The sequence below is a fragment of the Halichoerus grypus genome, chromosome 8 (assembly GCF_964656455.1).
Source record: "Halichoerus grypus chromosome 8, mHalGry1.hap1.1, whole genome shotgun sequence".
NCBI classification, from domain to species: domain Eukaryota; kingdom Metazoa; phylum Chordata; class Mammalia; order Carnivora; family Phocidae; genus Halichoerus; species Halichoerus grypus.
Window position 1 is genome coordinate 149,768,567 of NC_135719.1, and position 15,033 is coordinate 149,783,599.

Here is a 15,033-nt window from a genome sequence, read left to right on the forward strand (position 1 = left end):
GCCAACGACAGTGATCACCTGATGCTGCCCAGCACGAGGGTCCACAACAGGGATCTAACTGGAGAATCACTGACGCCTTAGGGGCCCTGAGACAGGCTGTGAGAGATCCATAACCTCTTAGAATTGTTTGCAGAATTCTGCATACATGAGCGTGTATCATTTTGGGGACAGGGCCCAGGACTTTCCCAACTGCCCACAGGTGCCTAGGACCTTTAGGTGGAGACACATCTATGCAGAGGCACCAATTTCTTCAAGATCACCTGAAGTACCAGGTGGAAGGCAAGAAGTAACATCTACCTAGCTATCTGTGATGCTTAATTTTGTGTGTCAACTTGGTGAGGCCATGGTACCCAGATATTTGGTCAAACGTGTCTGGAGGCTGCCATGAAGGTATGTTTTAGATGAGACTGACATTTAAATCAACAGACTCTGAATGAAGCAGACCGCCCTCCATAATGCAGGCAGGCTGCCTGCCATCGGTGGAAGGACTTGAGAGACAAAGACTGAGGTGCCTGGACAAAGAGGGAGGTGGGCCTGCAGACGACCTGCCGACGGGAGCAGTGGCATCCACAGTCCCCCGTGTGTCCAGGCTGCAGATTTCAGGTGTGCAGCCTCCACAATCATGCCCGTCACTTCAAGCCAATCTATGCGTCGGTCAATCACTCTCCACATACGCCCTCATTCTATTTTCCCCAGAGAGCCCGACCGACGGAGCACAGCTAGAGAGTGCTGGGTGAGCAAGTGTGGACAGCACGTACACTTCCTCTCCCACGGTCCCCGTGTTGCTCATTGACAGAAGAAAGGAAAACGATTATTTGAAAACACAGAGTTATCCAGATTAGCCACTGACCCTCTGGTTAAGAACGACAAGAAGAGACCGATTTGTAAATAAGAGCTGTCACCTGCCACCACCGAGGACACTCCAACAAGGGGCAGGCGCCGCCTGACCGCCCCCCGCCCCAGCCAAGCCCCAGACGCCCACACTCGCCTCCCGAGGGCTGCCTTCAGTACGGCAGCAGCTGACAAGAGGCCACTTGTCACACTGGGAAAGCACTAATTACGGAGAGTGGATGAGGGCACTTGGGGAGCAGCGTCCAGGCGAGCTGACGGCCCGCTCTTCTCACTCCAGCTCCGCATGCAGGCCCTGCTTCCTTCAAACCCTGACGCCCCCCGTGGAAGGCAGGCCAGGTGCCACATCCAGCCAGACTCGGTGCACAGGGGTCCCTTCTCCCACAGGCTCTCGGGATGCTTGTGCTCACTGAAGTGCCAAGAGCAATGGCAGGACTTGGGGGCACCCGGCCTGGCAAGGGGGTTGGGGAAAGGGGCCACAGGCCCTGGAAGCTTCAAAAGGAGGGAGGTAATGACCCGGGAAGATACCCATGTTGCAGTTAAAACAAAAGATGAGGAGAACAGTGCGAATGATACCATTCTTACAATTCCATTTTCAATGAAAAATTAAATACTTTGTTGTCTGTATTAAGCAAAAGACTGGAATCATTAAAATTATCATCCTTGGAGAATGAGAACAGGGTGGAAGGGACTTTCACACTTTCCTTCAAGTATTTCTGTACTGTTTTAATTTTTCAGAGTATTTATTACCTTTGAAAGTCAAAATACCAAATAAAGGTTTTTAAAAAGCACTAACCCTCAGTTTATTTCTGCTGATTAAGAGTGTCTCATGGTTTGTCTCCCTCTCTGGTTTTGTCTTGTTTCATTTTCTTCTTCTCTTCCTCTATGATCCTCTGTCTTGTTTCTTATATTCCCCATATCAGTGAGATCTTAGGATAACTGTCTTTCTCTGATTGACTTATTTTGCTTAACAAACTGAGGGTTGCTGGAGGGGAGGGGGACGGAGGGATGAGGTAATTGGGTGATGGACATCGGGGAGAGTACGTGTTGTAATGAGCACTAGGTATTATATAAGACTGATGAATCACAGACCTATACCCCGAAACAAATAATACACTATATGTTAATTAACTGAAATTAAAAAAAGAAAAAAAAAAGCACTAACCCTTTACATGGCACTTTGCTTGAAAGTTTACAAAGCCCTTCCACATGGGTTATCCTAAGAATCCACATGATGACTGTTGGGGCAGACCGGACATACCAATTGACAGCAAGGACATGCGTCTGCACACAGGTCAGGGAATGTGCCCACGTGGCACAGCTTACAGGGGCAGAGTGGGACCAAGCCGGGTGCTGCGACGCCAGAGCCAGAGCCTTCCCCAGGGAGGGGACAGAACTGCACGGGGGGTGGGGGGTGGTCAGGGAACACCAGCTGTGGCTGTGGACAGGGATGGTTTGCATTCCATCCACCAGGAAACAAATGTGGCTTTGGAAAGAGAGCTTTTTGTTACTGTCATTTTTTTTTATGGTTTTTACGGTTTACGGCCAATGTATGTTTCATCAGCTGTGGCAAATGGGGGGAGCAAAATGCCATTATAGTGAAGCTGTGCAATTGCACGCTGAATCATTTTTAGTTTATCTCACACAACTATTTTCTTTCTCACATGCCTGAATTTTCTTCCCATAGAGACGTTCACGCAGCTCATTGATCCGCTTGTCCATCACGGCCACCTCCATGTTGCGTTTATTCAAGAGTTCCTTCTGCTGCTGGAGCTTTGAAGTCTGTTCCTGGTTAAGCTGGTTACGAATCTGCAAATTAAAAAATACAACTTTTATGATTTGCATTAAACAGTCAAATGCTCATTTCCAGGGAAAGTAAAAAAAAGAGAAAAGTAGTATCAAGTACTTATGCGTGTTTATATATATGCATTGTCACCCACGCACTGAATAGTTTACAGGTACAGCATGGATGAGGCCAGAACAAAGTTCTTCTACATCTGCAAACACACACATTCTTCGGAGCATCTGGAGCGACTGTGCGAGTGATGACTGTGAGAGACCACGACTATGGGCCCTGGGAATGGCATGTCACAGACACCCGCCTGGAGCACGTCCTCTAGGGACCCAAGTACACGTGTCCGCCCCACACAGTCCACTGAACGAGCACCTTATGTGGAGACAGTACGGAACTCACGAAGGATGGCCTCGCTCGCCCGCTGGAACGTACGGGTATCATGCTAGTGGGCTGTAGCCAGCACTTAAAAAAATGACCCACAGAAGGCGCCAGCGTGCACCGTACACATGAGGTTAAGTCTTGTCAGGCTCTCCCAGATGCACACGTGTGCTAGGAACACACACTTGCACGCGTGCACCAGACAGGAGGCAACATGCACTGTGAGGTCTAGACTACAGTCAGGAAGCTTGGGTATGGGTATATATGGGTAAATATACCACATTCATCACCCAAATATCCTTAAAAACTCTGCACTTTTAACAACTGCTTAAAGCGTACAAGAAGTCGTAAGTTATTTCTATGCATTTATGTTAGAGAACTTAACAGCAACAAAAGCAATTTTATTCTCTGTAATTATTTTCATTTCATAAAATGATATAAAAATATTTCTGGCAAGTGCTAACAGAACTGCAAAACTTGTTTCTGGCTTGAAAAATCACCTGCTGAATGGTAACTTCTGAGAAATGGAAATCCTGAGGACTGTTCTGGACTGAATGTTTGTGTCTTCCCTAAAATCCGTATGTTGCCCTAAACTTTAAGGTGCTGGTATCGGGAGGTGGGGCCTTTGGGGTGATTAGGCTGAGATGAGGTACTGAGGGTAGGGCCCCCATGATGGGGTTAGTGCCCTTGTAAGAAGAAGGAGAGAGACCAAGCTGTGGGGACACAGCAAGAAGCCAGAAAGCAGACTCTCACCAGGAACCCAGTCTTGGGACTCCCAGCCCCTGGAGCTGTGAGAAAACAACATCTGTGCTTCAGTCCCCCGGGCTGTGGAGGTCTGTTAGAGCAGCCCCAGCGGAGTGGGACAGAGGATGTAACAACAGGCATCTAGCTCATCAAAACAGTGTACACAGAAACCCTGAATATCATCTAAAGCTTAATTTTTTCCTAGTTCATTACATTGCCAATTAGATTCTGTACTGAATTTCTGTACCAAAAACATGCTAGGTGAAAGATGCCAGTCACAAAAAATGACATATTGCAAGATTTGCTCATATGAAATTTCCAGAATAGGCAAATCCAGAGAGACAGAAAGTAGATTCATGGTTGCTTAGGGGCGGGGGTGGGGGGTGATGGCAAAGAGGCACGTGGCTTCTTCTGGGGGTGAAGATGTTCTAAAGTTAATCGTGGTGGTGGATGCACAACTCTATGAAGATACTAAAAACCACTTAATTGTACATGTTATATGGATGAGTTGTATGCTATACGAATTATATCTCAAAACTGTTTTTAAAAATTCTTTGGGCTGAGTAGTTTGTGCCTACTATTACCCTAGGATCCATTCATTGTTTCCAGTTTCCGAGGCTTCCGCCCACGCTGGGAAGAAAGCCTGAGAGACGTTCCACGTCACGGTCCCTGGACCCAGCGAGTCACCTGAAGCTCCTGGCACAGTCTCCTCAGCTCTGCTGCTGCCGGCCCCGCCAGCTTGCCGCTGTACGACTGCAGCCCGCTCAGCTTGCCTCTCTTTAAATCTTCCAGCTGCTGACTGAGCTGATCAACTCGTAGAATCGCAGTCTGTACTTCTTGCTTCTTTTCCTGGAACATGGCGCTGAACCTTTCTATTTCAGCAGCTATAATTTCCCAGCAATAAAGAAAAAAACATCATTTAGTTGATACTCTTTTTTCCGTGGTATTTTGTTATTTTGGCTTTGTGATTTCGTCTTCATTTCTATACATTCAACTCGGCTCTAACGTCATCTAGTGTCAGACCTTGGGGGGAGAACTGTGATATGCATAATCCAACACACTTTTCAACAAGCCTCTGGAACACATGATGTGACGGCCCACACAGCAAACTCTATGTGCACTAACTACTGAATATTGTTTAGTTAGGGCAACCCGTCCAAAGGCTAGCTTGGCCAGGCCACTTAGGAATCTCGGGGCACCCACAGAGCAAAGGCTTTATAAGGGCAGGAATCCAAGTCTGTCTTGCTTGTTAACAGAACACAAAGTAGGCTCTAACTGAATTGATAATAAAACAAAGAATCCACACACACAAAAATAAAAAGTGAGCATTTGTATGGTTTATCTTACTACCCAGATGAAGTTTAAGCTGTTCAATTAAAACAGACCCTCATAATGAGCACAGTCTTGTGGCCCTGCAGCCCCAGTCCAGAGCGCAGCTAATAAATTACAGATGTAACCAAGGACCTTCCCAGACCATTTAACCTAACTGACCCTGTCCTTTTAGATGCAGGTAACAGAGCAAAACTTCAGTGCACTTCCTATAGCAAGATCTGACACGGGTCTGTGTGAAAGTGTCCGGAGCTGGACCCTTTCATTTTATCCATGCCCAAGTGTGGGTGCTGAGCACGGCCGCGCAAGCGTACACAGATTGCCGTTCATAATTTTGCTGTAGTCTACTTGTCCTCTCATGGCACGAATTTTCTTCAGCTTATTTTCCTGGGCTTCGACTCGTTCTTTCAATTTCTGAAGCTTCTCATTCTCAGAAATAGACTGCTGCTGGCGGCGTTCCTGCTGCTTTAGGAAATGTAAACGCTGCTCCTAGCAAAAGAGGGAAACAGGCAACGGCGAGAACTGAAGCACATAATCACGGTCACACATGAAAAAGGTTTGGGTGGCCCCCACAAGATCACCCATCTTAATATCAGAGAAATGCTTGCGCCACCTTGCAAACACTAGCCCACACAGAACTGACATTACTGGGCACACATCGGTGAGCGGTGGTAAGAGTCTGAAGATGTTTTACAGCGCTCACCATAAGACGTTTCCAGGTGCATTTTATTATGCACACTGACCTACACTGCTCGGTTAATAAAGACACTTCCTCAGAACATCTCCCAGCAGGAGAATGTCAGGCCTGCGCATCCCATGCACTCACACAATCTCCTCTCTTTCCTGTCTGGGAAGCCACGTCCAGTCCTCGTTTCCCGCTGTCAGGTCAACATTTCCTGCTGCCACAAAGCTGCTTCCCAAGGTCCTCTAGTTACCTTTTTTTTTTTCAATGCCCCTAGTTACCTCTTAAAGGAAATGGGCACTGATGAGCAGAGGGTCTTATATCGAAAACAGACAAGGTGATCGGTAAGGAAATAAACCTTTAATTTGCTAAGTTAACAATGGACAGTCAAGAAGTGCTTGTTTCCTTGAGGGATAGGTTCTTCAAAATTAATGAAACATTCTACAGTCAAATAGGAACAGGACAGTCCTAAAATAAAAATATGTGCAATACTCTTCAATAGTCTTTTCCCTACTTCCCTACAAAGACACACTTTGAGGGTAACAGTTGACATGAAATACTCATGGTCCTACACGTATGCATAAAATAGATCTAAGTAAGGAGGAGACTAAATGTGATGATGCAGGAGTCATATGTTGCATTCTGAAGTCAGGAAACATGCACTTGAGTATGTAAAGCATATGTGTTAGCATTAACTTGTAATTTACACTGCTGAAAATACCCAAGAATCTTTTTATTAGTAATACTCTTGGATCAATATTTGGAAAGGAAATAAAAAGCCGAACTAGAAAATGCTATAATTGCATAATACTATGTACATTTCATCTTAGAAATCTCATTAATGGGAGGAAATACTTCCCAATTACTTAACTCTTGTTTTTTATTCTTGTAAATCCAATAAATTTTGCAAGACAACTTCCAAAAACAAGTCCAATTTATGCTGTTACATACCCACAAAGTGGCGGCTAGTACCATGAATTATATGGCCCCTTGATAAGTGAGAAAAGTGGGATTGGACATTTGGCTATCAGGTCAATCTCTCTATGAGAAAGCAACAAGAACCCAGGCAGAAATGTTTACATGTTCTCTTTATATCGCAGTTTTTCATAGCAGTTTCAGAACATTCGAGATCATTAAAACATGAATATTCTCCAGCACACATGAGTGATAGGTCTGATTTTTTTCAGTCTGTGACAAGAAAAATGTCAAATCTTGTTACAGCATTTCAATGACAAATGCAGAACTCGGTGTATATAAAAAGCATTAACTGCCCAGCATTGTAAGAAACCAAACAAACTCTGTGTAGAGTGGCACAAAGGGAAGCCTGGATAACCAACTGTCATTGTCTCAGGGGCCCATGACCAGTGTCTTCATCCAAATTTTATCTCCAGTTGGCGAACGAAGGTCAACCATTTCCTATTCTGGAGTGTCTGAATGTGCATGTGAAGGGTCTTGCTCTGACCCCTTCCCAACTTTAAGAAGCTACAGTATTCATTTACCAGAAAGACATTGTGTTCAACACTTCCCATGACATGGTCCTACTTACAAGTGGTACTCATGATGCAGTAACTCCAATCTAAAATAACCATTAAAGAACACCCTTTTTGAACATTTTCCCACCTCTGCTTTTATAACTCACCTTGGCAACCAACATTTGCTGCTGATTTTCAATTTGCTGTTGTTGCCTAGCTGCCATATCCTGGAGCTCGGAGAGGGTAAGTTCTACACGTGGATTTCCAACCTACAGGGAACAAAACACACTCAGGCTGGAATGTAGGTTATCTGCGTATCTGCACAATCGTTTTTCTCTAGTGTCAGAACACATACACATCAGGATCTTAAAATAGCTTCTTTTCTAGAAGTTAGGATAATACAAATTGTTTGTACAGAAGAACTTTTCTTTCTTGTTGACAGCTTTTATTAAGTGAAAGTTTTTTAAATATGCCACATACTATATTAAAAAGGGACTCGGGCGCCTGGGTGGCTCAGTTGGTTAAGCGACTGCCTTCGGCTCAGGTCATGATCCTGGAGTCCCGGGATCGAGTCCCGCATTGGGCTCCCTGCTCGGCAGGGAGTCTGCTTCTCCCTCTGACCCTCCCCCCCTCATGCTCTCTCTCTCTCATTCTCTCTCTCAAATAAATAAATAAAATCTTTAAAAAAAAAAAAAAAAAGGGACCCAACTTGTGGGAATGCAAACTGCTGCAGCCACTGTGGAAAACAGTATGGAGTTTCCTCAAAAAATTAAAAATAGAATTACCATTGGGGTGCCTGGATGGCTCAGTCAGTTAAGTGTCCAACTCTTGATTTCCACTCAGGTCATGATCTCAAGGTTGTGGGATCGAGCCTTGCATCAGGCTCTGTGCCAAGTGTGGAGCCTACTTAAGATTTTCCCTCTCCGGCAACCCCTTTGGGTCCCCTCTCTCCTTGGGAGCTCTGTACTGTCACTTTGCTATTGCTCAATAAACCTTGCTTTGCTGCCCACCAAAAAAATAAATAAAAAATAAAAAATAAAAAGATTTTCCCTCTCCCTCTGCCCCCCCGCCATCTTGTGCTCTCTTTCTAAAAAAAAATAAATAAAAACAGAATTACCAAACAATAAAAAAAAAAAATTAAAAAAACAGAATTACCATATGATCCAGTAATTCTGCTACTGGCTATTTACCCAAATAATATGAAAGCACTAATTCAAAAAGATATATTGACCCCTATGTTTACAGCAGCATTATTCCAATAGCCAAGATACAGAAATGGCCCAAATGTCCACTGATAGATGAACGCATAAAGATGTAGTAATACATAATGGAGTATTACTCAGCCATAAAAAAGAAGGAAACCTTGCCATTTGCAACAACATGGATGGAGCTAGAGAACATAATGCTAAGTAAAATAAGTCAGAGAAAGACAAATATCATCTGATTTCACTCATACGTGGAATTTAAGAAACAAAAGAGCAAAGAAAAAAGAGAGACAAATCAAAAAACAGATTTTTTTTTTTTAAGATTTTATTTATTTATTTGAGAGTGAGCGAGAGAGAAACAGCATGAGAGGGGAGAGGGTCACAGGCAGAAGCAGGCTCCCCGCTGAGCCGGGAGCCCAATGTGGGACTCGATCCCAGGACTCCGGGATCATGACCTGAGCCGAAGGCAGTCACTTAACCAACTGAGCCACCCAGGCGCCCCAAAAACAGACTCTTAACTATACAGAATAAATGGTGGTTACCAGAGGGGAGAGGGTAAACAGGTGATGGGGATTAAGAGTACACTTATTCTGATGAACACTGGGTCACGGATAGAATTGTTGAATCCTTATATCATATACCTAAAACTAATATAACACTGTTAACTGTACTGGAATTTTTTAAAAACGGGGCCCAACTTTACGCAAACTTTTGCAAATGTGTATTAAAAATGACATTCCTGGGGCGCTTGGGTGGCTCAGTCGTTAAGGGACTGCCTTCGGCTCGGGTCATGATACTGGGGTCCTGGGATAGAGCCCCGCATCGGGCTCCCTGCTCAGCAGGGAGCCTGCTTCTCCCTCTCCCACTCCCCCTGCTTGTGTTCCTTCTCTCACTGCGTGTGTCTCTGTCAAATAAATAAATAAAATCTTTAAAAATAAATAAATAAATAAAAATGACATTCCTCTTTTCGGACTGGTTATTTAAGGGTATATTTGAATAAATGGGGACGTCAAATGTTTTGAGGATACACAACCTAAAAAGTGTGTAGGTGACACCTGAGGACAAATGTCATCTTCACTGCCACCTGGTCTTGAGAAGCTGAAATATATAGAAGATTCTAAAAATACAAATACCTCATTAAAAACACCATATATATGGCTTAAGCCAAGGACTGACTCGTTATCGACAGAATTGTATCTGTGAAATGAATACAAAAGAGTAAGATCTAGGGCGCCTGGGTGGCTCAGTTGGTTAAGCAACTGCCTTCGGCTCAGGTCATGATCCTGGAGTCCCAGGATCGAGTCCCGCATCGGGCTCCCTGCTCAGCGGGGAGTCTGCTTCTCCCTCTCCCGCTCCCCCCTCTTGTGCTCTCTCTCAAATAAATAAATAAAATCTTTAAAAAAAAAAAAAAAAAAAAAAGTAAGATCTAGAGGAGTGGCAACTGATGGAACTGGAAGGCATGTCCCTGTCCTCTGTTAACGATGATAATAACATCAGGCGTTTTTATTGTGCTCATCATGTGTCGTGCGCTGGACTAGGTACCTTCCATTAATGAACCCATCTGAGCCTCACAGGGACACTCTCAGGTAAGTACTACTGTACCCCCATCCTAGACATGAGAAAACAAGCAAAGAGAAGTTCACACAACCTGCCGCAGAGCAGACAGCCCACGTGGCAAAGCAGGACACAGTCCTTGTTTTCCACCAACAGTATAACACGCTCCTCTTTACCACACACACTACCCGCGTGTAACTACCCATGTTACATGCACTATGACCCAGTCTTTCTAACTCGTCTGTGTGGAGACTGGAAGAGCCCTACACTGGGTGAGGAATCGTGGGGGAAAGCTGAAGGGACACGCGTAGGGCACAGAACTAGGAGGGAGCAGAGCTACAGTGCCAGCCTTGCTCGTCTTCCTCCAGTCCCTTCTGTGCTAACCGTGGAGGCCCCGGTCCCTCCCCAGACCACCACTCTCTACTTCCAGGTTCATCTGTACTCTTAGGAACCCTTTTACCTTCCATTCTTTTGTGACCCCTGTTCCGCCGGCTCCAGGCTTCCCCATATCTTAAGATGTTCAAGCACATTCTTGAAAAATGGAACCAGGATTTGTTCAACAATCTCAACTGGAACCCCCACCCTGTTTCCTGAGGAAACAATATGGAGCAAGCCCCTTTTCAAAACTAGACACTGTGAACTGCCAAATACAGAAACTTCCATTTGAAAAGAAATTTGTTTATTCTACGGAAAAAAAAAGCCTGGCAGAACCATCAAAATGCCCGAACTTTGTTTTAACTCTAATAAAGGGTTGCTAATTTCCACCTACTGGATTTTCTGATCACGACAACAAAAGATATTTTTTGAAATCTTCAGAACTTTTTTGTTAGAAGTATTTCTGACTAGAGAAAAGCTATGTCCATGCACCAAGTCTTTCAATTTACATTAATTTCATAATTTTACAACTTAAACAAACAGTCTTTGGCCTCTCCTCCCTACCAGTGGTTTACAACATCAATTAAAAGATCACAGAGGAGACATTCAACTGCTCTATTGGGTTGTCTCTGGCAACGCTAAGCTGCGTAAGTAATTCATGTGTATCTTCCATATATGCTCATATACACTGTAATTTAGGAACACTGTATTGAAGTAGATCTTACATACAGAAAACTGTATATCATAATGTACAGCTCAAGGAATCCTTTCAAAGTGAACATCCTGTGTAACTTTGTTTTTTATTTTACATTTCATTTTAATTCCAGTATAGTTAACATAAAAAAATATGGAACACTTCACAAATTCGCATGTCATCCAGGGGCCGTGCTAATCTTCTCTGTATTGTTCCACTTTTTCAGCATATATGCTGCCAAAGGCAGCACCACCCTGTGTAATTTAATTGTATTTTAAATGGGTTAGAAAAACACCAGCCACGGGCGCCTGGGTGGCTCAGTTGGTTAAGCGACTGCCTTCGGCTTGGGTCATGGTCCCGGAGTCCTGGGATCGAGTCCCACGTTGGGCTCCCGGCTCAGCGGGGAGCCTGCTTCTCCCTCTGACCCTCTCCCATCTCATGCTGTTTCTCTCTCTATCTAATAAATAAATAAATAAAATCTTAAAAAAAACAAAACACAACACCAACCACCATAAACTTGTTAAGTCAACAAATATGCAACATTTCACATGTTAGTATATATTCCCTTAATTGTTCAATGTGAAAATTTAGCAAACAGAAGCACCTTTTCAGTTTTTTAAGAAAACAAAAACTTTCAGTGCAAATTCAATCCTTTTATGATGGGCCTATCACTGTGCATTCTCTCCAGGCCAACTCAGTCCTCCTTACAATTTTTAATTCTCTATATGCACTCAATTTATTCAAACAAACCTATGACCTAATTCCTTGCTTATTTCTTTTCACTGCATTGAGGAAGAAGAAATCAAATCCTGTTCCCTGGGCTCACTGAGGTCCCTCCTAGCAGAGTTACCTAGTGAGTTCAGCTCCAGGTCACAGGATGAGCCACTTCCACGAGCAGCACAATTGCCGCAAAAGCTCTCTGGGTGCAGGTCCAGCACGCTCCAACAAATGCAGGCCCAGAGGAAACACCTCCCAGCCTCCAGCCTGCTCCAGTACCCTTCCAGCAGGGGCTGCTACCTGGGGCCCCGTGGCTCAGGCCCCGCTCACACGACATTCTACCTAAACTCTAGACTCTAGGGAAAGGGTCTATGCTCCCTATGAAACGCAGGTCGCGCTCCCATTTCTCACAACAAACATGGCCACCCAACTCCATGTCTAACTACTCCCCAACCCTCCACAAGAACAGAGAAAAACAGAAGCCTCTGGCCCCCCAACTCCATGATCACTTATCTGGTCATATCCCCTTCTTTCTCCAAACTTCCACAAATCTACTTACAAAATGATAAATTGAAAGACTTATTCCTCTAACTTACAATGCTTTTTTTTTTTTTTAAAGATTTTATTTATTTATTTGACAGAGAGAGACACAGTGAGAGAGGGAACACAAGCAGGGGGAGTGGGAGAGGGAGAAGCAGGCTTCCCGCCGAGCAGGGAGCCCGATGCGGGGCTCGATCCCAGGACCCTGGGACCATGACCTGAGCCGAAGGCAGACGCTTAACGACTGAGCCACCCAGGCGCCCCTAACTTACAATGCTTTTATAAACAAAATATTTACCTAACAGAAAACTTATACCAGCGACCCTCTAACCAATGAGAGACTTCGAGAGACTCCTGGCCCCGGCCAGCTGCAGGTCCTAGCCCACCCAGTGCCCATGGCACCCAGGCCACAGCCCCGACAACGACCAAGGTCTGCTGAGTGGATTTATAAACAACTCGGTGCTTCCTCACCTTTCCACCACATGCTATCACCCTATAAAGACAGCATCTTTCCAAATTCAAAAGCCCACACTGCCTTTTGTTCTGTCTTCCTATGAAGAGTCTACATCCTCCTCCTCACCACTTTAACTGCCTCTCCAGACTTTTTTCCCTAAGATTCCATTTCTTTAAGTCATCTCTACACTCAACATGGGGCTCGAACTCACAGCCCCGAGATCAAGAGTCGCAAGCTCCACCGACTGAGCCAGCCAGGCACCTCCAGACTTTTCTCAACACCTCATTAACCCAAGCCTCCTCTGGCCCTTCTGGCTTTCCTTCTGACCGTGTCCCCTAATGCCTGTCTGCCTGGCAAGGCTGGAAGCAGCAGTGGCAACAAGCTTTGTGAACAAAGAAACTACGTGCTGGAGATCGCAGTGCGAGTACGTGACGGAGGACAAATGGCAGGGCAGTTGTGAAGGGGTCACGGGAACTGGAGTTGTTTGAGTGCGATACGTGTTCACCACCACCATACCACGAAAATTCACTTGCCCTCGCTATGCCAGGTATAATCTGAGACACTAAGACAAGTAAAATGCAGTTTCTCCCTGTTTTCAGTGAGTCTGACCAATGAAGAAATAATCTCATAATGGAAGGAATTAGGTTACTCATCAAATTCAACTATGAGCAACAGAACCTAAGCTCAGTTTTCTTTATACTTAAATATATATATATTTTTAAGATCTTATTTATTTGACAGAGAGAGACACAGCGAGAGAGGGAACACAAGCAGGGGGAGTGGGAGAGGGAGAAGCAGGCTTCCTGCTGAGCAGGGAGCCCAATGCAGGGCTCGATCCCAGGACCCTGGAATCATGACCTGAGCCGAAGGCAGACACCTAACGACTGAGCCACCCAGGCGCCCCTATACTTATATTTTCACTGTGAGACGTTTACAGCATTTCTCAGTGTAGCATGAGGACTCATAAAAGTGCACTGAAGCCTGGCACTCACCCTAGAAAGCTTGTGAGGAGCCCAGAGGGCAGGACATCTCACACCTCACTTGGCTACCCTAGGTCCAGTCATTATGGGAACTGTGAGTCTAAAAAATAAAGGGATTCTCTTAAAACCTCCCTTCCCAAAATAATGAACCCAAAGAAGCAGCTAAACCCTCTGTACATTATTGTTCCTCACTTCACAAAAATTTCAAATAAAGGTGTTATTTTACAACACTCAAAATAAGCAAAAAGAGGGGCACCTGGGTGGCTTGGTCAAATGTCTGCCTTCAGCTCAGGTCATGATCTTGGGGTCCTGGGATCAAGCCCCGTGTCAGGCTCCCTGCTCAGCGGGGAGTCCCTCTCCCTCTGCCCCTCCTCCCGCTCGTGTTTTTTCTCTCTCAAATAATCTTAAAAAAAAAAAAAAGCAAAAATAAAACGTAATTTTTCATTTTTTATGGTCTTAAATTTAAGATATTAGCAACTTTAAAAAAATTGATAAGCATATATTCTAATCCATTTCACACATAAAACTTCAAAAATATCCATACTGTATTTTCTGTCCCAACATTGGGCTTAAAAAAAAAGAAAAAAACCAAAGGGGGAAAAAAAAATATATCCATACTGGGAGGTAAACAAAATGACGACTGGCTAATTTAACAAATACACAGTGAAAGCAATGTTTACTTTTATTTTTAAAATTATTATTATTACTACTATTACGCGGGGGAGGGGAGAGGGAGAGAGAGAACGTTAAAGAGACTCCACGCCCAGCGCAGAGCCCGACAGGGCTCGATCTCAAGACCCTGAGATCATGATCTGAACCCAAATTAAGAGTTGGATGCTTAACTGACTAAGCCATCCAGATGCCCCATGTTTACTTTTTAAATCAACTTTACTGAGGTATAGCTTATAGGCAACAAAACACACCCATTTAAGGTACACTGCTGAATGACTTTTGACACCTGTCACCAGCACTCCTTACACCAACCTCACCCCACTCCCCCACAAGCACAGATGTGGGGCCTGTCACTGTGTGCTGACAGCCTCATCTGTTGCCCAAGAACTCTGTACAAACGGGGCTGTACAGTGTGCTGTTTGGGGTTGGCTTCTTTCACTCCCACAATGCTTCTGAGATCATCCATGTTGCTACACGTATCAGTAATTTGTTCCTTTTTACTGCTGGGTAGTATCCTGCTGTATGGATAGATCACATTTTGTTAGTCCATTCATCTGTTAATGGACATGTGGGTTGTTTCCACTTTTGGACTA

General features: G+C 44.5%; 1 protein-coding gene and 1 non-coding gene across 7 annotated transcripts in view; both read right to left on the minus strand.

Moving 5' to 3' along the window:
• Positions 1–15,033, minus strand: part of PPP1R13B (protein phosphatase 1 regulatory subunit 13B) — a 92,374-nt gene that overhangs the window by 11,982 nt on the left and 65,359 nt on the right. For 5 of the 6 annotated variants that reach the window (XM_078054275.1, XM_078054274.1, XM_036101640.2 and 2 more), the window contains exons 5-8: positions 7,417–7,518; positions 5,410–5,584; positions 4,454–4,650; positions 2,518–2,658 (exon numbers count right to left, since the gene is read on the minus strand). In XM_078054275.1, coding sequence (XP_077910401.1) covers positions 2,518–2,658; positions 4,454–4,650; positions 5,410–5,584; positions 7,417–7,518 — 615 coding nt within the window. The remainder of the gene's footprint in view (positions 1–2,517; positions 2,659–4,453; positions 4,651–5,409; positions 5,585–7,416; positions 7,519–15,033) is intronic. The other variant, XM_078054273.1, reaches the window with a different exon arrangement.
• On the minus strand, positions 11,225–11,325 carry LOC118541843 (U6 spliceosomal RNA). Its single transcript, XR_004920293.1, has one exon. It is a non-coding gene; the product is annotated as a U6 spliceosomal RNA (small nuclear RNA).